At 35.9% G+C, this 23,625-nt stretch overlaps 1 protein-coding gene across 1 annotated transcript in view; it reads right to left on the reverse strand.

Annotated features, from left to right (window-relative positions):
• Positions 1-992: 992 nt before the first annotated feature.
• SLC17A6 (solute carrier family 17 member 6) overlaps positions 993-23,625 on the reverse strand; it is a 36,481-nt gene continuing 13,848 nt past the window's right edge. The window contains exons 4-12 of the mRNA XM_010964759.3: positions 16,133-16,247; positions 14,950-15,037; positions 14,324-14,410; positions 11,196-11,338; positions 7,375-7,524; positions 3,996-4,128; positions 3,482-3,592; positions 2,950-3,077; positions 993-2,248 (exon numbers count right to left, since the gene is read on the reverse strand). Coding sequence (XP_010963061.1) covers positions 1,913-2,248; positions 2,950-3,077; positions 3,482-3,592; positions 3,996-4,128; positions 7,375-7,524; positions 11,196-11,338; positions 14,324-14,410; positions 14,950-15,037; positions 16,133-16,247 — 1,291 coding nt within the window. The 3' untranslated portion in view covers positions 993-1,912. The remainder of the gene's footprint in view (positions 2,249-2,949; positions 3,078-3,481; positions 3,593-3,995; positions 4,129-7,374; positions 7,525-11,195; positions 11,339-14,323; positions 14,411-14,949; positions 15,038-16,132; positions 16,248-23,625) is intronic.

Genomic DNA, 23,625 nt, shown 5'->3' on the forward strand with positions numbered 1-23,625 from the left:
TAAATCTCAAGTAGCTAGAAAGGCTGATATTCTTGAGCCTAGATTTAACTCCATTGACGTATACACAAGCTAAATTCACATTTACAAACAAAGTTACAAACAAAATAGAATCAGCCCAAATTAATGTATTGGTTTTTTGCAAAAGGATAAATAGAGCATTTTATTAACACTTTTTTTTTTTTGCAGCAACAAAATGATAGTCTACATCTTTTCATTCAACACAACAAAAGCTATGATCACATTACATCACTTTGAGACACAAAGCAAAAGATATTTTTATTTTCTTAATGTCAAGAATGGTGTGCATCTTAAAAACAGACTTTATGTTTTATATTTGCATTAGCAGGGCCTCCAGTCACCAGCACTATACAATGAACAGATCAAATATCCAGAATAGACAATTAAACATACCAATGATATTTTGAGTTGAACTGGGAAATGCATCATTGTCATTTTAGAACATTATAAAGAGGTCTGATGTTAACTTTTTTAAAAGAAAAAAAATCATCATTCCAACCACCCAAACAGCTACCATAAGCGAAGTAAAGATAATACGCACACAGGAAATTTTATGCATTGCACTTATTGCTTGATACACAAATGTCGCAATTCCTGTTGAGTTATATTAAGAAATGACAAGCAAAACGCCTCTGCCCCATCTAAAATTCTATGACTCTATGAAAGTAGAAATTGCAGTCCCCTAACCCAACATTAGGTGTATGCTATTTTTGGTTTTTTGGTGAAGATTGTTTATTATGTATCTGTGTATGGATACGTATAAGATATACAGATATATATAGATATTTTCATATAATTTATTGTCCTATATATTTGACAAATATTTTTAATGGGACTTTAAATAATAAAATTGTCTACTTACAATATCTCTATTAAGTTTATCTTTTCATATTATATATAGCTCTGTGGCACATTTCATATAGTATTTAATTATTAAGGAAGAAAGATACCTATATCGCTTCTATTTTGTTTGTCATGAATATTGCATTTTAAGGGCTATATCTCCATAGTAAACATATTAGATTCTTTATGGTGTATGCATTTTTTTTCCTAATGCAAGTTACAACCAGTACAAAGTTGTAATAAAAAATACATTGAAGTCTATTTATTGTTTATTTTTGCAAAAAAGTTGTGCGATATGCTACATGAAAAGTCAGATTTTACTGAAATGTGAAGTGTTTCATACTGTTAGGTAAATGAATGGAAGAACATGAAGCATACCCCTCACTTTACAAGTTCTTTGTCATAGATGTGTTTGTGCCCAAGCATCTCATAGAAAACACTGCAAGATATTCCTCTTGAAAACCAACAAAATATTCTACATTATGTAATAACAGTAATTGCTAGTTGCTAGCCCACAACATTCTTCTCTGCATGAGAGATATCCCAACTCCATGATTTATACTCAATAAATGTTGCCAACACCTGATGCAGCCAACATGACTTCACTTTTTTTTTTTTTAAACAGGACTTCTGCACCGTATCTTGCAATGCAGTGTAACAAATATATAAGTGCATTTTGCATGATCAAGTAGCTTTGGCTTCCTAACCTTTGTAGGATGGGATGTACCAACTCTTTCAGTTGTGCTTTATTAAATGGTGATGAGTTTTAGCTCATATGAATCCGATGAGTAACTACTTGCTTCTACAATTTTGACCAGTCAACCTTTAAATCACAAACGAATAGATGACTCGAATGGAAAGGATGGCATCTCACAACTTCTACAGATTGCACTTGATGGTAACTTCATGAGTTTGTTTTGATTTCATTTTTACAGCAAGACTTGCCTGATTGATATGTTTACATGTTTACATCACATTTTTTTTAAAATTTTTGTGCAATCACAATTAATTTAATCACAAACACTAAAAAGAAATCCAGCAATTAGCTTTGTTATGAATAATCATCTCGGTCCTTATAAGTGTATGAGTCTTGTACTTCTTCTTGTACAAATTCCTCTTTCTTTTCCCAACCATTGGGCCAACCTCCATTGGCTTGTGTTGTGGCACCGTAAGACTTGGTGGGACCATAATTTATATAATTTTGAGTAATGTCCCCTGTTTCTTCATCAAGCTCATCTTCGTGGATAAATCCACATTTTTCTTCACTTGTTTCCTCAGGATCTGCCCAGGGTTGCTTCTCTCCTGAGGCGAATATTGCATAAAATATAACTCCGCCGTAGTGGACTAGGGCAGCGATCAGGAAGACATACTGCCACTCTTCACGTGACTGCAGTGACAAAAAGTGGCACTGTGAGAACAACTGCCTGCGTTTGAAAAGCCTAACATCTTCTCTGAATGTTCCACTATCAAGCTTTTCATAAAACACTATCTTTAGGGAAATCCTTGCTCTGATTATGTAAGGTCAATATTGTGATAGAAGCTTCTTATAATACTCTGACGTCTATTATTTTTAAAAAATTTAAAGTTTTAAAATAAAACTCCAAATATATCTATGGTCTGCTAATTTCTAAAATACTAATAATCTCCCTTTTAATTTCCATTGAGTGGCTTATTTTTTTTCTCACACTTCTTTGGTTTATTTCCTTTTTGTAAGCCATAATTTTCAAGCTCTACATATAAAGACAAATAGCTGATAATGATTTTCTCCTAACAGTTACTGCGGAGGTCCACAAGACTTTCATTTGCCTGTTCTAATGAGCTGGGAGAAAAAGGGTTTGTTGTTGTTTTGCCACACTGGGGTTAGCAGAGATATTAAAAGGTGCTGAAAAGCATATTGCTTATTGGTTAGGGAAGAGGGCTCCCTCAGAGTTCTTGGAGGGAGATTATCTTCTGGGCCTCAATTTTCTCCTCTACTCAGAGGTGTGGGGACTAGACCACAAAGAGAATGCCAAAGAGAACATATTAGTGCTTTTCTCAACCGTGAGAGAGAATCTTCTACAGATGAACACCTCGTTTGCTCCATCTTACCTTATTCTTCGTCATTGCACCAACGATAATAGGACAAACCATGCCTGACAATGTGCCAACACCATTTGAGATGCCCATTAAGATACTGGCGTATCTCGGAGCAATATCCAAGTGGTTAACATTGAAACCTGAAATGCACACAGAAGAACTGACTCAGAGCATCCCAAAACTCTAAGAAGTGGGAGACTATAGACCATCCTCTATCACACTCACCACCCTCCTTAAAAGATACCAGGTTCATAACACATGCTTAATAACTATTTTTAGATAATTTAGCTCAGGGAAATGTGAATGGAAGGAGGTATAATGTCTTATTCAATGCTTAATATGTAATATTCATTCCACAGAGAGGAAGAGAAAATCAATTTAAAAAAAAAAAAAGGAAGGATAAGCAGAGAGAAAGTCAGTAATGAGTAGTAACAAATGCAAATAATGATTTCTAAATTATCTGGTTTTTTTTATTTTCTAGTGGGAATATGGTGAGTAAACACTCTGAACAGTCAAAAGGTTAAAGAGGAAAGTCTAATCTTACCAGAAATAGCAAATCCACTGAACCCCACCGCAAGTACCAAGAACGAGATAGCGACCCCTCTAGTATGAGAATAGCCGACAACCAGAAGCAGTGTAGCCTCCATGCCAAAACCTTCAAGAACAAACGCATGAAAATACTTGAGAAACTCATGTAAATGTTTTCAGCGAGTCAAAACTTAAAAATCCTCACACTTATTTGACCTAGTAAACCACCTCAGGGAGTCTTTTTTAAAAATAATAATAACAGTAATAATTTATGCACAGAGATTCCTGAAGCCTTCCTTGTGTTTTAATAAAAACAGCAAAAACAACCTGAAGTTTCAAGGGTAGGAAGGGTAAAGTTAGTTATGCAGTGATTTAAAACTAGGAGTTATGAACATTTGAAGGTGGGAGAATGAATATGAGTGAACAATGCAGGCACAAATTTAACAGAAATTTGATATGCATAGAAAAAGTTACTAATGTTGGTTAAAACTTGGTTAAACACACGTTCTTAACATCACTAATGTACTTACCACCGCAATTCATGATCTTTCTGACTGTCGTAGTTGAAAGAATTTGCTTGCTTCTTAGAAAATCTGCAATCTGCCCTCCAATCGGCACAATAATTGTCATTACCAAGTGTGGCACAGCAGATAGCATGCCAACCTGATGAAAACAAAAAGGGGAGAAATACACAGGACTGTAAGTAACGTGGGCAATTTAATGGTCTCATAACCTCTTTATGGAAAATGGAAGGAAAAAATACTCTTTCCAAATGACCACTTACTCATTCCTTGGAGAAGCAATCACTTCCACAGAATAAAAGAGAAAAGTTAGTAAATTTACATTGATTTCTTTCCATCTTCTAGAAGACAATACTGTTTCTCTGTTATGAGTCAGGAAATGTTGAGTTTATGAGTAAATTATCCTGAATCTTATCACAGGGTGATTCACATTTATGTGCTCATTTTATAGTCTTAAAGACATTTGCAAAAATTCATCATTAGTGAGGGGGGTAGAGAAAGACAGTGATGGAGACAGTCAGAGAGAAGAGAAATACATATGACAAACTTTGAAGAGGCTGTATTTCAAAATTCATTTTTTAATTCATAATAAGTCTAAAACCTTACCTGCACTTTAAATGTATATCTCTTACGAATTTTATATTTAGTTTCTACAGATTAAGAGGCCAGAAAATTCAGATCAATTCTCAATTTTAGGCATTTTCCATGTTAAATATCAATATTTGGTCACATTGTCATACAGCAGTATATAGTTTTTATAATAATTTCATACTAAATGGCCCAGTCTAAAATCTAACCTTCCAGCATTAATTCGACACACAGTTCTTCATCAATAATTATGTGTAAGGCACTGTTCCTAGGGCATTATGGAGGAAGAAATTGTGAATAAAATACATTTAGTTGTATATTACCTCACATATGGACATAGCACATTTTGTAGAAGCAAACACATAAGGAAGATTTTTACTGAGTATAATTCGTAGTGCAATTCCTGGCAATTGGTAAATACTAAATGTTTATTATTTGTATAAATATATCTTTCAAACTGGATTATTGAAGATTTGAGAAAAGATTCTGTTTTATTTATTTATTATTTATTTTTACAATAAAACCTGTGTGTCATTACCATGGGCTTTGGATGTTTAATGCTTAACTGACATATTAAATGACTATACAATAGCTTAAAAGTCCAAGCAATTTAATTCTTTCACTTCAAATGGAAACTTTTTATATTATTATTCTCACTGCACTGATGCTGTGACTTAGAAGGGTTATGCCATTCTCAAAGGGTTGAGAAGTTTTATGTATGGGCACAGGCTGAGATTATACCTATGTAATATAATATATATTACACATATAAGATACATTACATATGTAATATGATATACATTATATATAATATATATGATAAAATATAATATAATATATAATGACTAAGTCATTGCACTTGTGGTTTTGTCTGTAGGATACTCAGTTTAAATAAGGTTGGAAAGAATCATCTCCCCTCTCCCATGTAAAGATTTTAGTTCACTTAAATTTTGTTGCACTTCTGAAAGATGGTGTTAATATCTTTGTTTACAGGTAAGATAACTGAGGATGACAATTATTCAAAAACAGGCCCAAGGTTATGTTTCAATAGTCTCTTATAGAGCTTGGATTTGGAAACCTGTCAGCCAGGATCTGGCTATTTCCTCCATTACTTCCTTTTCACATTTTTCAGGTAAGTCAGTAATCTTTTTTTTTTTTTTAACCAGTATAATCAAAATCTCCAGGCCAATCTGTGTGTGTAGAATTTCTCCAAAATTTTAGTTAAAATATAATAAGTGAATCAAACCAATTCATCTGATTATTATATTTAATTTTTATAAAATATCATTGCTTTTACTCAAGCATTTTCAATTAACTGGAGCTACAGGGTCAGGACAACCATACAGTTTTATTAACATCAGTTGGCTCCTTCACTCTCCCCCACGAGACCTGACTTTATTAATAGCCTCTCAGTGTCATATTTGTCCTAGATTACGAAAATGGACTCACACCTCCAGCAGCCTTTGCTGAGAACTATAACACCTCTCTGAGCCTCCAAAGGCTACCCTGCAATGTTTGATCTGCTCCAGAGAGAAGAGCCCTGTCTAAAGCAAGCCATTCTTCTCAGGAATGGAGGAAACAGTTTCCTTAGAAACAAGGATTACAAAAGAGCTCTTAGAATAGCTACTCCTAAACTCAGGTTTTCTTCAGTTCCAAGCCTCAGATAGTCTTTCAAGCAGAGACATAATATGAATAGTGAGCCCAGCTGGACTTATGTAATGACATGGAGAGAAATGGCAAGTCCATGGCCAGTTCAGACAAGAGTATTCAGGACTCAGCAGAGGGCTTGGCCCAGAGAGGGAATTCAACAAATACTTGCTAAAGGCTTAAATGAATTATGGTTTACCTGAATTTGCCTGGCAGAGTAAAGGGAATTGAAACGTAAATCAAAGGATATGGGCTTAAACTTGATTGCCATTTATTGCCAGGTTGGCCTTAGGCAATTTAAATACTTACCCTAGTTTCTGTTTCTCCAACATTTCAATAGAAATGATGACAGTTATCCAGCTGGTTAACCAAACAAGGTTGTTCATGCATATGAAATGATTTTGTAAATTTCCAACCCTTATATAAATATAAAGCAATATTTTTATGTTCAACTTATCCTTATAGAAAATCTCAAAATGATTATATTTTCATAGCTACAAATAAAAGTCTGTAGCATTTAGCATGGTCTGCTGCAATTGGTAATTTAATGCTTTTGTCTATATCACCAAGCTGTGAACTCTTGAGGAAAGGAACCACATTTTTATTTCTAAATCTAACACGTAAAGTTTCACATATCATGTTCAAAGAAAGCTTGCTAAATGAATAAGTTGGATAAACAACATACAAGAATGTTTTCAGATATTTTTGCTACCCTCAAATCTTTTAGACAGATTTCTGAGAGCATTGAGGAAGAGTCTGATTGGTAATTATATAAATAGAACTCCATTTTAATAAACATACTTTTCCCACTCACTGTTATATAATCTCTGACCTGAGACTTAACAGGAGTTATGTTTATTTACAGGGAAAAGGCTACATTGCTGCCCACCTCAACCAAGATGGAATCTCCATGAGGGCAGAGACTGGTTTTGTTTTGTCTGTATCCCCAGCAACAAAAAGCAGCTTCTAGCAGGCAGTTGAATGCAGTAGGCACTCAAGCACGTTACTTAGTCTTTGTTTCCCAGAAGTTATTTGCTGAATGAATAAATTAATAACTCATGATGTTGAGAAGACAAAGTCTTGCCAAAGGCACTCAAGAGCCACTTGAATACAAAAATGATGCTCTAGTTAAAAAAGGATAATTTTTACATACCTTGCTGATTTCAAATCCAAAGACTTCCTCAAAATACGCTGGCTGACTAATTAGCAGCAAATAAAAAGTCCAGCTTCTGCAGAAGTTTGCAACAATTATTGCATAGACTGGCATAGATGTAAAAAATTTCCTCCACGGAGTCTTGAATTTCTGAAATCCCAAAAAGCGAGCCATTATGACCATTTTAAATATTCTCGAACTTAGATGGGAATAACAGATGCTTTGTATTTTCAGGATGTGTATGTTGGGGCATGAGTTGGAGGGAGGCAGAATGTAGTAGATCATTAATTGCAACAGTCCGGTTAACCTTAGCTGAGTGAATAATTGTTGGAAGTGGGGCAAAAAAAACCCATCAGCCTCTCCTTCTGATTAAATTGTTTCAGTTTTAGAAACACACAAGATTCTGTATTTATGGAAAAGTAATTCCAGAAGCACAGATCCTAGTTTCCAAGATTTTTCTGTTTTGCTTTGGCGGCGATAGGTCGGGCCTCAGCTAAAACTCACTGCCAAATCGATGACCTTGTTGGCATCCAAAATATTGTATTTAAAATGTTGAAAATTCAATGTAATTAGGAGGAGAAAAATAGGAAAAATTAAGAATGTGATATTCTGGGCTCTGTCAAAATGCAATGATACCACTACCTATCTACAAGTTCTCTTGACAGCCAGGGCATATCAGTATAAAGTCCGTGACACCGGAGTGCAAAGTCTTGTAAAATTCATGTGGTATACATCTTGGTTAAAGCATTTAGCCACCTGGCACACCATGGGCATATCATAATTAGTTATTTATGATATTCAAGACATTCAAAATTAACCTAAATATGATTGGCTTTGCTTATGACACTCATTAAAAAATTACACCCAGCATACTTAAAGATCCTATGCATGCCCAGATATAAAACCAAGTATCTTCCTCCAAGACTAATATTTTTCAATCTTAAAGTATCTCTCATAGTTCCAAACACTTTCTCAATACTTTATTTTGAACACTAAAATGCTGCTCAGTGAAAAAAAGAATAGCCTAACATCCCTTTGTTTAATACTAGCTTGGGATTCTTAACCTGACCAAATTAGTAAAAGAGGTAGCAAACTTTTTTACACAGATTTAGAAATTATTCTTGGATGTAGAACCTCATAATTGCTAGCACTGTTTGTGAGTCTATTGAATTTTTTCAAAGACCACTTTAAAGCAATATGGTAGGAAGTTATATTGTGGCTTTGGATAAAATTTTCTAGTGACAGGATCAGAGATGGGCTCAAAAAGTCCAAATTTAAAAACATTTTTGATGTATTCTGAAAAAATGGTGCAAGATGAATATACTTATTTCACAGATAATAAAAATGGCCAAATACGCTAGTGTCTATTCTAGTATTATATTTGAATAAAAAATAACTTCAGAACGTTATTAGAAGTAAATAATTTTCTCCTCCTGAGAAAGTATTTTTTAAATTCATACCAGGATTATCTCCATTAAGTCATTTTTCCTTTGGTCTGCAAAACAATTCACCAAATGTAAGAGAAAATTGTCTAATCACATACTGTAAAAATTTATGGGAGGGAGGCCACAGATGGGCACATAGCATTCTGATAATATTCTATTTATTGAACTGGCTATTTGCTTCACAGGTGTGTTTAGTTTATAAAAATTCAGCAAGCTGTTTGCTTATGGTTTGTAAATTTTTCTGCATGTATGTTATATTTAGTTTTCTAAAGAAAAAAGAGATTAAAAAGACATTACAGTCTACTGTAATCAATATATGATCCTTAATTGGATCCAGACTCAAAACAAATAGCTACAAAGACATGAATATAGAATAGGTATTAGGATCTGAATTGGGGGGTCAGAAATTTGAATATGAACTTGGTATTAGATAATGTCAGGGACTTAGTTTTAGTTGTGTTAGGTATGACAATAGTACTTATATTATGAAGGAGAATATTATTTTAGTAGAGATGCCTGTGAAATATTTGTGGGGCAAGGGTTATGATAGCTCACTTACTTTAAAATCATTCAGCAAAAAGAAAAGTGAAACAAACAAGGCAAGACATTAAAAACTTTTGCTTCCATGCAGTGGGTCTGTGGATGTTCCTGTGCCCATTCTTTCTGCTGTATATTGAACTTGATCACAATAAAAAGTTCAAAATAACTAAAGTACAAGTCACAGTCCCATTTGATCTCATTTTAAAATTTACTTCAAAGCTACAGGAAGGTAAAAAACAAAAATCAGTAAGAAGTAAAATATTGTGTTTAGAAAAACAATAAGGTCTAGGAAATGAGGAGTTTAAGACATCTATGCTGTTTTAGCAACCTGCCAATTGTTTTTCCTTGGTTCATTTCCAGAAATTGATTTTCACTTAGACTAAATTTCTCATTGTTTTAAAAAATTCTTGCCTGACATAGGCACACGATCTCTCAAGAACTTGTAAATAAAAGAAGCATATTTGACTAATGGAGACATGGGCTGATCAGATTATTTTTCACTAGAAACTGAAGCTACATATTGAACACACCACATCACCTATATTTAAATTCTGTTCAGAGCAACTGGAGCTGGTGGGCACCAGAGCACATTGCCAGCCTCCACCCCATTCCCACATCACCACTTGTGTCTTGAGTAGCTACCGTCTGGAAAAAATTATCAGTCCATTTACAGAAGGAAACAGGAAGGAGAAAGGTCTAATGCCAGTCTATTCAGCTAATGGAGCAACTATAATGTAAGATTTTTTTTTTTTGAAGTACTGGTTTAACTTCTAAATGATACACAATACAGCATTTTTCTTACATATTGAAGGCCAAGAAGATACCCTCAGCAACACTGGGTGACAGACATTTTCACTTAGGATGAGATGTCAAAGACAAGCATTCTCTAACAAATGAAGCAGAGTATCAGAGCTGGAATAAAATACAATCAAAGATGAGGGAAAAGCCTTTAAAAGAAGGAGGAGAAGCCTAATGTACACGGGGGCATTTGTTCCTTAGCCAGCCCATAGTGCCTTCAACTCTTAGCATAAGGAGATTGGATTACTGATTAGGTGCTGGATTACTGAACCTGTCTAAATACATTACTTTTGCTTAAAAGTCATTTTTTGTAGTATCAGATGGCTATTTATTAATTACTATTTATGATCTATTAGTATCACATATGCTAAAAGATTTGCATTGTTGACATAGAACTGCATTTCTCTCTCCATAGGCAAATCTTGCTGAATAAATCAAATTGGAATCAGAAAAAAACTACATAACATTATGTTTATAATACTTAATCTTCATGATAATAATCTTAAAAAATGGTAACATTTTATTAATAAAATGATTATAGTCTAATAAGAATAATTTTCATGTTAGCTACCTATGGTTGGTATTCTAATGCCTTAGTATTTACTAAATTATATACAAATACACATGCATAAAACTTACATTTAGGAGAGTCAGTAAACAAAAAATACCCCATTTCATGACTTGTTAGGTGATTTGGCATTTTCTATAATCTACAATTACTAAATATTGGTTGAATTTGCTTAAATTATGAACCATATTGAACTATTTTCAAAACTTGTTTAGGTTTACGGTTATAGCTGCTATCCAGGTAAAATTTGAAATGCTTAAGACAAGATAAAGAAAATAAAAAGAAATTATAGATGGAGGAAGTAGCAATCATTTGTCAGGAAGTCAGGGAATGTGGATGGATTAAAGAAAACAATCATGATTGATACCAAATTACTTTCATTGGACAGGGACTCGTAAAATAGTTTGGTTGGTTGAAGGGAGGTGAGATGGAGAATAGAATAGGAATATACACCATAATAAAGTTCTTACTTCCATTGCACCTAAAAGATTTGCACTCTCTCCAATGCTTTCTTCTATGTACCTACGTTCTTCATCTGTTATAGTAGGATGCTTTGCAGGACTCTCGTAAGACACCAAAAGCCAAAACATGTACCAGATCATCCCAAAGCTTCCTGAAAGCAGAAGTTCGAAAGGAGGAAGTCAAGGAAAGCCATTGTAAATACTTCCATTTAAACAGTCATTTGCTAGAATAAGACTACAATAACCTAGCAACATTCTGTACAGTGTGAATTTGAGCTTGTGTTTCTCCAAATGACTCTGGCCCTCTCTGCTTGTATTTTGCCACTAGGCTTCAAGCATCCTGAAGTATGGTCCTGTAGTTCTATCTCTTTGTCACTATCAAATAATGGTGATACACAGGAAACTCACTATAATTATCGAATGGTGTGGTTTAGAACATGCACATACATGCAACAAATTTTTACTGAGCAGTGACTGTTTCAGGCACTCTGCTAAGTGAGAGAAATATTATAAACAAGACAAAATTCCTGTCCTCAAAAAATTTGGCTGGGAGTAATGCTTTTATTTTGTCTGTCTTGAATATGTGAGAGTGGTCTGCATTTCCAGGGAAAAGAAATGTTTGCTTCCCTCTCCTGTTAGCACATCCAGATCTAGTAAACAGACAATTAAATAAAATTTAGAAGGTTATTTTAGCCTGAATGGTTATTGTACATGAGAAATGGGCTTCTGTAATTAATGTGGTAACATTTAACATTTTATGTGACTGCATACCACATTGCCTACTAAAATCATTGTTCAGGCAGATGAAAGTTATAAATGCCAATATAATAAACTGTTTGCACGTTCTATTTCACCCCTTTATTTAGCTCTCTCACCATTAAAATATGCCCTTATAGTACAACATAAATCTGAATCATTAATAATAGAAATAATTTCACATAATTTATTCTGGTTTCCCAGCAACTGGCCATTTCATTTTTGTCTCATACTGTTCTATATTCTCCTGGTAACAACCTAAATGTCACTGATCTCTCGAATATTGGTTTTTGTTTGTTTGTTTGTTTGTTTGTTTTGCTTGCTTGTTCAATCTTTAAGAAGTGCTCCTTAATACTACAACTTCTGATGGGCTATGCCAGTTTTAATTACTGGACATGATAGCAAACACAATTTGGGGTCACACAGTGTGTGAAAATTTAGTATAGGGTGGTGGTTATGGAATATGGCTCTCCCAGATTCAAATCCTGGCTGTGTCACTCTGAGCTGCATCCTCGAATTAGTAACTAAATCTCTGAAAATCTCCACTATAAAATGAAATAATTCCTTTTCTATGAGACTGTAACAAAGAAAAGTTAAAGGAGATAATGGGTAAAGTGACAGCACAGTGAATGGCACAAAATAAGCACTCAATGAGTGAGAGTGCTTGTAATCTAGTAATAATTATCATTACCACTAACCGAATCTATCTACAGTGCCAGACACTCAGCTAGTTGCTATACATGCATTAATTTTTTTAACTTAAGCCACATGGGTTTTATCTCATTAATTTGTAAAATATGAATATTGAATGTGTGGCTCAAAGACCAAGTTTTTGTTACACACAGCACATAAGCAAGTACTGTTGTACGGTATTTTCAGATTATCTAATATTTAAACTTCATACCATTCGATGATAAATATTATATGAGACATAACTTGAAATAATGAGATTGGTTTTCACGGGTACTTTGTGGAAATTAGTATTCTCACTTTAACATCACATCATATCTTCAATTCAGTAATGGACTAAGGCTCAAATCAGAGGATTTAATGGATGGCCAGGCCATCCCAATTTGTGCTGTATATGCTACACATAAGTGCTTTAAACCTTTATGTGTTATGGGCCCCTTTAGAAATTAAGTAAAATATATGGATTAAAATCTGATTTAAAAAAAAAAAAGACCTTCCTAGGAAACAAAAATACGGACAATTGCACGTATGGCTCACCATTTAGGGCATTCCTGAATCCAAAACCCGTCCATGGCTTTCGGACTAGAATAAGAGCCCCTACTGTCAAGTACATTTAATAATATTCTGCAAGCATAAGAGTTTGCCTTGATAAGAATATTTCAAAATGGGAATGGATCATAGCAAATTTGGAAGCAGCCACATACTGCTCTGCTCTGCTCTGCCACGCGACAGCATTAATCTTCCAGGTTCTCCTGCCCATGTCCAAAGATGGTTTTAATCAGTGACAGCATCGGCTGGAATCCAGATCTCTTACATTTCTTTTTTCCTCGCTATTAAAAAAGTGTCTTTTAGAGAGAGACTGTAAGGGTACTTTCCAGTAATCCAGCTTCTGGTTAGAAAGAGAATAGAAGGAGTCTGGACTTTGGGTTTCTTGTCATTTTTTCACTTCCACTTGGGGGCTTCATCTTTTTAATTCTGGGGAAAAGCAGATTAAACTGTGCTGCTGCTGGAGCTGACGGCTAGTATTTCGTCACACAATTGAATCACTGCGTTAGCACTACTGCGACCTTCCAGCTCCCTGCCCCTAACCAGTCTCAGGGAGGCAGGAGCAGGGAAACGACCGAGAAAGCTGTAGCTGAAGAGGGGCTACGAAAAGTGACTATTCAAAAAGGGTGCTGCCTGGCTGCTTCCTCTTAATTAGCTTTGAATCAAGAGCTAATTTAATTTTTTCATAATCAAGGATAATATATGTTATATATTACAAAGTTTCCATCAGCAATGTGGTTGCTTTTAAAAATGATAAATATTTATGTAGGGAAAATCACAGAGATAGGATATTTTCCTTCTCAGAATATAAGGAAAGGATTCCTAATGAAAAAAATTAGCGAGTAAACACAGAAGTATATTCACCAATCTATCACACTGTTTTAAACGCTATTGTATTCCTTTTTTTTTCTTTTTAGTTGAAGTGTAGTTGATTTACAATATTAGTTTCAGGTGCACAGCAAAGAGATTCAGTTATACATATACATACATACATATTTTTTTCAGATTATTTTTCATTATGTTATTGCATGAAATTGCATATAGTTCTCTGTGCTATACAGCAGGTCCTTGTTGTTTATCTATTTTATATATAGTAATGTGTATCTGCATTTCTTTTAACTCTATGGTATAGAAATGCAACATACCATAGACATAGAAAACGGAAGACCAGCCAGTATACTGTACAAGAATGCCAGCTAAAGGCATTGCAATCACAGCTCCAGCGTAGGAACCTAAAGTAGAAGAGAAAATGGTAAGCGAAATCAATGGAAATTCTTGACTTCATCCTAGGTTTCTCAGTTGGCTCACACAAACACACCCTTCCCTTGGGTTCATGCACACTCACACCCACACACACCTGAACGCATGTATATGCCTACACACTCAGCCACGAATACAAGACTACACAAGCAAATGTAACCTACTTATCCAAGACAAAAATTAAAAAATAAATAAATAAGATACTATAATAAAAAAGAAATGTAAAAGACTACAATAAAAATTATTCATGAATATATTCGAAAATCCAGATGAAATTGATAAACCCCTAGAAAAATACAAAACACAAGAAGAAAGAGAAGATTTGAGGATCCCAGTGGAGATTAAAGAAATTGGAATAGTGGGTCAAAAACCTCTCCTCACGTACACGCAGACACACACCTACAGACACACCCTAAATGGTTTTACAGGTGAGATTTGCCAACTGCAAATTCTTATTGAAGTTGTTTGGAAGCTTCCACTGACCATAACTGTATCGGCACGTAACACTCACCACAAAAGGAGGTGGTTGCCAGTCTACTCCTCTCTAGAGGAGGGGCCCATTTGCTCCATATTCCATGACATGCTGGGTAGGTTACACCCTGTGATGGGGGAAGATATATATAACCATTTGGGATCCAGGGTCATCGGAAAATCAGCATATTCCCATCTGTGATACTGTTTCTTTAGAACTGCACAAGGTGTTAGGGAAAGCTGCTACTCGTGGGCCTTTCTTTGCTGATTCCCTGAAATTCCATTTTAAAAACATCCAACCCAGACCAGGTAAGTCATGGCCTCTTTTCGGTAACCTGTTTAAATTCTCCCCACCCTCCAGTCTTCCTTCCACCTCAATTTTCTTCTGATTAAGTGCAAAGGAAAGACCTTATATTACTCAGTTCATCTTCAATTCTGAACACTGTGGGAAATTTGGGAGACCCTTTTGTGAGATGTTAAACTCAGTGATTCCCAAATATAAAATAATCCATAAAAGGAATGTGAAATGTAGATTCTTGAAGGTCCTATTTCCTGAAAATAGTGTCTAGAAATTAAGACCTTTAACACAATTATCCTTTTTATATTATTTTGATCCTATCATTTTCTCTTTTTAGAGAGGCAGGAAATTGTTTTCAGTGTCTTATTATATTCTCTGACTTATCTACTCCCACCATAATCCAAGGAAAAAGAAGAGGGAACAGACACAGCACTCTCAAGTTTTTAAATAGTACTCTTTCAAAGGCTAAAGGCCAATGAAGCAAAAGTCAATCATTAGAGTTAAATGCTCAGATAATACATTCAATGAAATATTTTAGTGAAAACTCAAATCATGATTCAAGGCCACAGGGACTGGGTATAAAACTCCCCAAAGGTATTAATTCAGTGTTATCACCAGCAAAGGACGGACTCAAAATTCTTATCACAGCACACTAACAAAAGTGCCATTTTTTTTTTTTAGGTCAAATAGTCACTAAACATTTCTTTAACACTGCTCAAGTCTAGAGAACAGGGGGTAAGCAGTCACAGTTGTAGTGTGTCACCACTCAAAGGCAAAATATCTAATTGGTTAACTTTTCCATTTTTTCAACACTCAGTAGACACAATCTAATAAAATACAGTTGTGTATAGATCAGGACAAAGATGATCTTCTGATTCTTATGAGCATGCCGACCTTAAGATGACATCCCCCTGCAGTTCCGTACCTCAACAAGTCCCTGCAGTATCCTAACAAAGATGACACACCCATAATGCACTCTGGCTGCTGATGGGATTAGCATATTCAGGGTAGAGGTAAGAAGTATGGCAGCTCCAAAAACCCTGAAAAAGAAAAAGAATAAATAGATCTACATTTCTCAGATCAAGTTAATCACAAGAAATTTAAGGTAGATTTTTTTTTCTTTTAAGATTCAAATATGTTCTGGATTTGATTGGCTAGCCATTGCAAATAGATACTTGGACTATCTTGAACTGCTAATTATTTGAAGCACAAGAAATAAAAGAATGATCCAATAAATCTGGTTATGCTCACTTTTATTTGTGCTCTTCATAGATTTAGTTACAAATTGCAAGTATTCAGTGAATCATTGTATATGTTTTCAGTCTAAATCTTAGTCTACAAAGCAATCTGCTTAAGAGCAACAGCTTGTTTTCCAGATACACTGTTATATCCCTAATGCATAGCACAGTGCCTGATAAACAGTAGATACTCATTGAAGAGTTGGTGAAAAAATAACAAATACCCAAGGTGTTACACTTCACATGATACAACTATTTGTGACTTCTCTAGAAGCTGCATATACATAAAAATTTTATGAATGGAATTATATTTAATTGCCCCAAGAAATGCTATGATAAAATCTCCCAGAACATGTTTTTATAATAGAAACAATGATTACTTAATATATCTAGCTCAAGTTTGTCTTTTGTGTATGTGTGTGGGTATGTGTGGGGAATTCTGTATGAGGCACACTTATAATTGCATATGTGTGTGTGTGTAATATATATATATATTACACACACACACAAGAGTTCAAGAAAGAATTGCTGGAAATATGGTGCTCACATCTTTATCCATCAGCAAGTAAAAATTTCATTCTATCATTAACAAAAAAATCTTCCATCATTTTAATACTAAGCAAGAAAAATATCCCCTTAAGTGAGTAACTTTAGAAATATCCTCTTGCAGCGGAGTTTGGGGGTATACTATCTCTAATGAGCTAAGCTATGTGTTCTGAGCAAGTTTTCTCAAGTTGAATATTGAGCCTTGAATTCAGTCAAGATTAGTTGTCTCACAGAAGCTCTCATTCTTCAAAGGGGCACATTTAAATGTAACCATTAAAGACCTGAGTCTCTGACAGAGGCCTTGATCATTATTCTGCTACTGAAATTTGAGAAATTAACTTGTAAAGGGTTGAAATGGATCAGCTTTTCTGTGAATCACAGACTGGGTCAAATACTTTTGTTTATTTGATGCAGCCTAGTATCTGCCTGTCCTCAATGCTTCTATTCATTGAAATAGAGTCACTCAGGAGGTGAGTGTTCTGTTCCATTCTTCCTCTGAGCTGTTGGCTGAAAAGGTATCTTTGGGTTTGAGTCAAAGAAAAACTTATTTCCTAAATGTCTGGCACAAAATAGAAACTTCCTATTTCTAGAAGTCATTACTCCCATTAAAATGCCACACACCCACTGATACTAACCTTCTGCCAAATATGGATTTATTTTTTCAGAAAGTAAATGTAAAAATTCCATAACCTGGTACTTATGAAATAAAAATCCAAAATTGTTATTAAAATTGATATAACATGTATATTCATGCTTGATTGCTTTCAAGTTAAAAGAATTTTCACAGGTTCTTGTGTGCAAACCCCGGAATACTTTGGGGGTTTTCCTCAGGGCTGAGAGGAACCAGAAGGTAGCGTAGGGGGCATGGTTCCTGGACCTAGTGGTAAATGGTGCCTGATCCCAATGACCAGTGAGGTGAACACACCTTTCTGCTATTCTGGGAGTTGGAATGTTGTACCGGTGCAATAGAGAGGATGAAGGCAAGAAGGGCAAAGGACACAGGAGTTCTGGACATATGGTGTCTGGGTACTGGCAAACTGGTGTTGAGAGTATCTTTCTGTAGATCCATTCTACTTTACTTATTATCCTGGATAATAATGAGACTGAGACCTAAGATTTTAAGGATAAAGAGAACCAGAGCTACATAATGCTACTGGATTTGTGAAAGTGTCTATATGAGTTGTGTATTCACATCATTCAGCCCTTTGGAAGAATTCCCTCAAACCGTTGCCCATGAACCAGCTGCATTAGAGTTCCCTGGAGTGCTTATTAAAAACACAGCTTTCTCACTCCAGACTTTCCAAATCAGAATGTGCTAGGAGTGAAGCCTAGAACTCTGTTTTAATAAATAGTCCAGGTGATTATTTTGCATGCAAAGGTTTGGAAAAAAAAAAAAACACTGCAAGTTTTTATTTTTAACCAGGTTTATCAAACATGTGTGTTCTCTTTTTTAATAATTATTTTGAAGGAATAATGCATGAAGTTTATTTTCTATGAATATCGCTTTCAATCATCACTTTTCTTTCTCTCTATCTTGAAGAGTTTAAAATATTGCTATCTCTACATAGCCTGGAGAGAGATCAGTTTTACTCATTCTTATCTCAGGATTTCTCAGCCTCACACTATTGGTACTTCAGGATGTTTGCTGTGAGATGTAGTCTCGTGCATGCGTGGTGCTAACGGCACCCCTGACCTGTATGTGCCAGGTGACAGTAGCATATGCCCTCAAGTTGTGACAACCAAAAATGTCTCCAGCAATTGCAAAATGTCCCGTGGGGACAGAATCACCTGCCAGTATAGCAAAATCAGTTATGAACTATTTGTTGAGTACACACAATAGTCAGAGATAAATTTAATGGGTGATTATTCAACTTGCTAGACACCAGCTAAAATTCATAAAACCATAAAATCCACAATCATCTAGCAACTCAATGACACGGGCATTACTGATATACCCATTTTATAGATGAAGAAACTAAGCCTGAGATAAGTGAAATCACTTGCCCAAGTTGTGCATCAGTTCTAAGTAGAGGAGCCCTGTTTCAACTCTAGTCTGTCTGATTCCAGTGCCAGTGGGTTTTGCCATTGGGATTTACATTTTATTCTGCACATAAATATGTAGTTAGTAATGTATTTTAAGATTCTAACTATAAATTTAAATAATCATCTTCACAAAACTGCTTGAAATCATACTACTACTCCTGAGATAAAATACCAATAGATTGCTTTCAGTGTTTACTTTCCACTCTTACCCTGAATAGTGTTTCCAGTTATATAATCTGTGGCATTTCTAACTGCTTCATACTTTTAAATTTCTTAATTTGTTCAACCATCCTTTTTTATTATTAGTGGCCATTGTGTCAAATAAAATGGATTGACTCTTTTTTTGTAACTATTTAAGAATAAAATTCATATAACTTTTCAGAACCTCATTTTCTTTTTTAATGTTATTAAAATGCTATCCAAATCAATATCCCCAAGTAATTAAAATTCTGATTATCAAAATTCTTGGCCAGTGTGGGAAGTGTTTAAACTTTTTCTTGATGTACTCCCACAGTCAAAATTGAAGCAGCCACCTCATTCAACATTCATTTATGCATTCACACTCTAAACCTCTGTGAGACTATATTTAGGGCACTGTGTTGAGGAGGAGAAGGGAGCTAAAAGTTACAGAGCACTTACTATACCATCTCCACCTACATTAATTCATTTAATCCTCAGAACAGCTCTCTAAGTTACACTTCCTTTTCATTTTACAAATCAGAGACTAGAGACAGATGGTGCAAGAAAAAAGCAAGCAGTAGAGCTTTTGAATCCAGAGCTCTCTGACATAAAAATCTATTGTCTGTCTTCTTTCATCTACATGAAGCTACTGGGCACTTAGAAAAAGATAAGGATGCCCTGGTGTAGCAGAAGAGAAAGAGACAAGTAGCCAAGAGACAATACATGCCAAAGGCCATAACAGGAGCACAAATGGAAAGCCAAGGAGGGAAAAATCCATCCCAGCTGGGATGACCAGGACACAGGTCCTTCGTGGGGAAACTTGCAAATCGGGCCTTGGAAAATTTATATAAAAAGGAATGAAGAATTTCCAATGAGGAAATGGATCAGCAAAAATAGTCCAAAAAAATGGAAGCAATTACATTATAAATCAGAAACTAGGGCAGTGTTGGAAATGGCTGGACATGGTGGTACGAGTGAGCAGAAGCAAGAACAGTGGAAGTGAGAAAACGAACAAGAAGGTTGTGAGGAGGATTTGGGAAATGTAGACAGGACAAGGAGGGGAAGAGAAGAGTCCATAAGACCATGGCATCTTGGGGATGATGGAGTTTAGGATAATCAATGATTATGTCCCTAAAGTCAACTAAATACGACGCTTCCTGAAATTGAGGGGAGAGGGAACTATGAAGCCAGGGAGACAGAAGATGATCAAGAGTCATGTAAGTTCAGGCAAGATAATGGCTCTCAGAAGAAGGCGTAAAGGGACCAAAGTCACTAAAGGTGGTAGAGAACAAAGTAAGGTGACATAAATATTGTACAGAAATTTTTATAAGACTCTAGCTTTGTTGCTTAATAACTATGTGCCTGGAAAGTTACTTAACGTCTCTAGGCTTCTGATTTCTTGCCTATAAAAAGGCAGTGCTATATGATTGTCAAAAGCATGTTACCAGGGCCAGACAGACTGGTTCAGAGGTCAGTTCTGTCACTTATTTCATGAGTGATCTTGAACAGTTTATTTTATGGTCTTTGCTTCCTTCCTCATCTACAAAATGGGGATATTAGCAGAACCTGTGAGATATTACAGGTCAATCATTCAGAAGAATGTCTGGCATATCCTCCGCATTTAAGGGGTGTTAGGACTTGGACAATGATATTACTCGGTTATGTTTCATAGGATCACTGTGAGGCTAAATGAAAGAATACAGCTAAAAGGCTTTAGTCTGGTGCCTGGAACATAAAAATAAATTCATAAATGTGAGTCAGTCAAGGAGAAACCATCGTAGCCAAAGGTTATTGACTTGTTAGTAAGTGCCAGTCGCTGTTCTAAGTTCTCCTTTTGAACTAACAACAGCTCTCCTCGAGGGCTGTTACTGCCATTCTTATTTCACAGGTGGAACAACCCAGTCCTAGCGAGTCACGTAAGCTGCTAAGGTCACACAGACTGTAAACGGGGAACGATGGTTTATAGTGACTCAGTCTGGTTGTAGATCCTTGCTACTTAACCACACAGCTCTAGTGAACTCAAACAGGGGCAGAACTCACACTAGCCACAGCGGATAAAACTCTGATAGACAAAGGCATTATTGAAAGATGGGTGGTCACAGCGGTGAGGAATGAGAGCTGGATTCCACCCTGTCCCTCCTGTGGTTGGTTTGCTTCGTTGTTTATTTATTTTTTCGGTATAGTTGACTTACAATATTATACGTTTCAGGTGTACAACAGCGGGATTATGGTGATTCAGCATTTTTATAGATTACACTCCATACAAAGGTTTTATAAAATGTGACCCTTATTCCCTGTGCTGTGCATTACATCCTTGTAGCTGATTTACTTTATATCGAGTGGTTTGCTTTGAAGTAAGTAGTTAAATGGAGAGGCTCAATTAGGGAGGGTTTTGTCTTTTTATGAACAAAGTCAAGTTTCTGAAAAAGAAATGGGAGAAATAGAAATGAGTTTGGAAAAGAAGTTCCAAAACATAGCATAGTTCAGCACCGTGATTTCCAGGCTTGCTCATGTGTGATCATCACCTTGGGGGATTTGTTCAAACAGGGAGCGCTGGGTGCCAGAGCTCCTGATTCCGCGGGTATGTGTGGGGCCTGAGAATCTGCGTTTGTAACAAGTTCCCTAGTGATGATGATGTTGCTTTTCCTGATGTGAGAACCATTGGTTTAGCAGTGCTGTGCTGGATATTCCCCTCGGGCATCACGAAAGAGGCAGACCTGGAGCGAGGAGCAGCCCAGAAGGAACAGAGCTAGTTATAGCTGAAGTGGGGGCCTTACCTTTTATTGGAGAGGGGCAGCAAGGATGGAATGGAAACACCTGCTTAAAGGGATAACGTCCTTTACGAAACACAAATCATTCGATCAAGACCCGAAGTGAAGTTCTCTGGCCTGGTTTTGACTGTCCTCACTGACCTAATTGACCAAGCTGCTGTCTTATTTTTTTGGGGGGAGGGACATGTAAACAGCACAACAAAACATTATTTGGCAATACACTGTCTGTGCTTACAGGGTATGAATTCAAAGTCCAACTCTAATTTCTTACCAGGTCTGATCTTGGGCAAGTTGCTACTACTTAAATTCTCTAAGCCTTACCTTCTCCACCTGTAAAATGGAGATAATAAATTTCCATACTTCAAGGGAGTATCACAAAGATTAAGTGAATCAATCATGAAAGGGGACAGAATCTGATGAATAGTGTATGGTTTATAATATCAGCTATCATGACATAGAAATTTCCTAACATTCAACAGTTTTCAGAGAATCATTATTCTTTGTCCTTTTCTTCCAGAATGTTTTTGCCCTGATTAAATAATGCTATTTCTGCGACTGTGGATTCAAAGTTGTTCTGTAGCATCCTGAAATTCTAGCAGCTTAAAGTGTATGAATTCCAGCTCTATTCTGGGGGAATATGGAACTGATCAAAATGCATCAACCCCTCAGTCTGTGCCTCAGTAACCTATCCAAAATATCTGACAGAAAACAAACAAACAAACAAAATGACAGCCTCTCCAAATCAAGTATACCTGTCTTGGTATTCCTCCCCCAACCTTTGCCTGCAATGCCTACTTTCCAAACACACACACACACACACCCCACTTTCTTTTCCAGCTACTAGCCTCTCTCAGATATTCCAAAAGCACTACAGATCCCTTCCATAAGACTTAATTTAAGAGATCATGTGTTTCTCCACCCCCCACACACACGCTATTTGTGTCTCTTGGAGAACACAGTCCAGGTCTTCTATTTCTTCAAACTCCATGATGGTAGAAGAATACTTTGCACATGGCATGCTCTTAAGAAATGACTACTAGTTACTTTTGTATAAAGACTTTGCATAGAGGGCAATGATGTCTTCCCTTCCTGGGGTATATGTAGGTTGATAACAGGTCTTTCTTCTCTGAACCGCCTTTATCTCAATACCCTTTTAAATCAACTGACCATTTTTTTTCTTGAGTTTTTAATGGGAACAAACCCCTTTGGGGTATCCTAACAAACTTTGGACGCTGAGTTACCTTCACAGAATAACTGTAAGATGGCAGCTGTGGACTAGAATTAAGATTTACTCCTGTGAGTAATCCCTCACTTGAGATATTTCCTGAGTTCAAGTACATAGCCCAGTCTGGCCTCATCCTGAAGCCTTCCAAACAACACTCTGGTATCTCCTAAAACCAACTGCCATTACACTTTCTGTTCATCACAGCCTACTCATTAGCTTCTGAAACTACTGTCTTTGAAGCTCTGCCTTAAAAATTAAATTAGGTGGGGACGCTTCAGAGGTGATATATTGTTCTCTTAAAGAATCTCCCCATTAATCAGTATTTAATGTAGTTATGTATGTTGTATTATGCTTGACAGTCATCATCTTTGTTTGGACTGATGTTATAAAAACAAATGAACAACCATAAACAATG

Source organism: Camelus bactrianus, chromosome 10 (assembly GCF_048773025.1).
Source record: "Camelus bactrianus isolate YW-2024 breed Bactrian camel chromosome 10, ASM4877302v1, whole genome shotgun sequence".
Classification (NCBI taxonomy): domain Eukaryota; kingdom Metazoa; phylum Chordata; class Mammalia; order Artiodactyla; family Camelidae; genus Camelus; species Camelus bactrianus.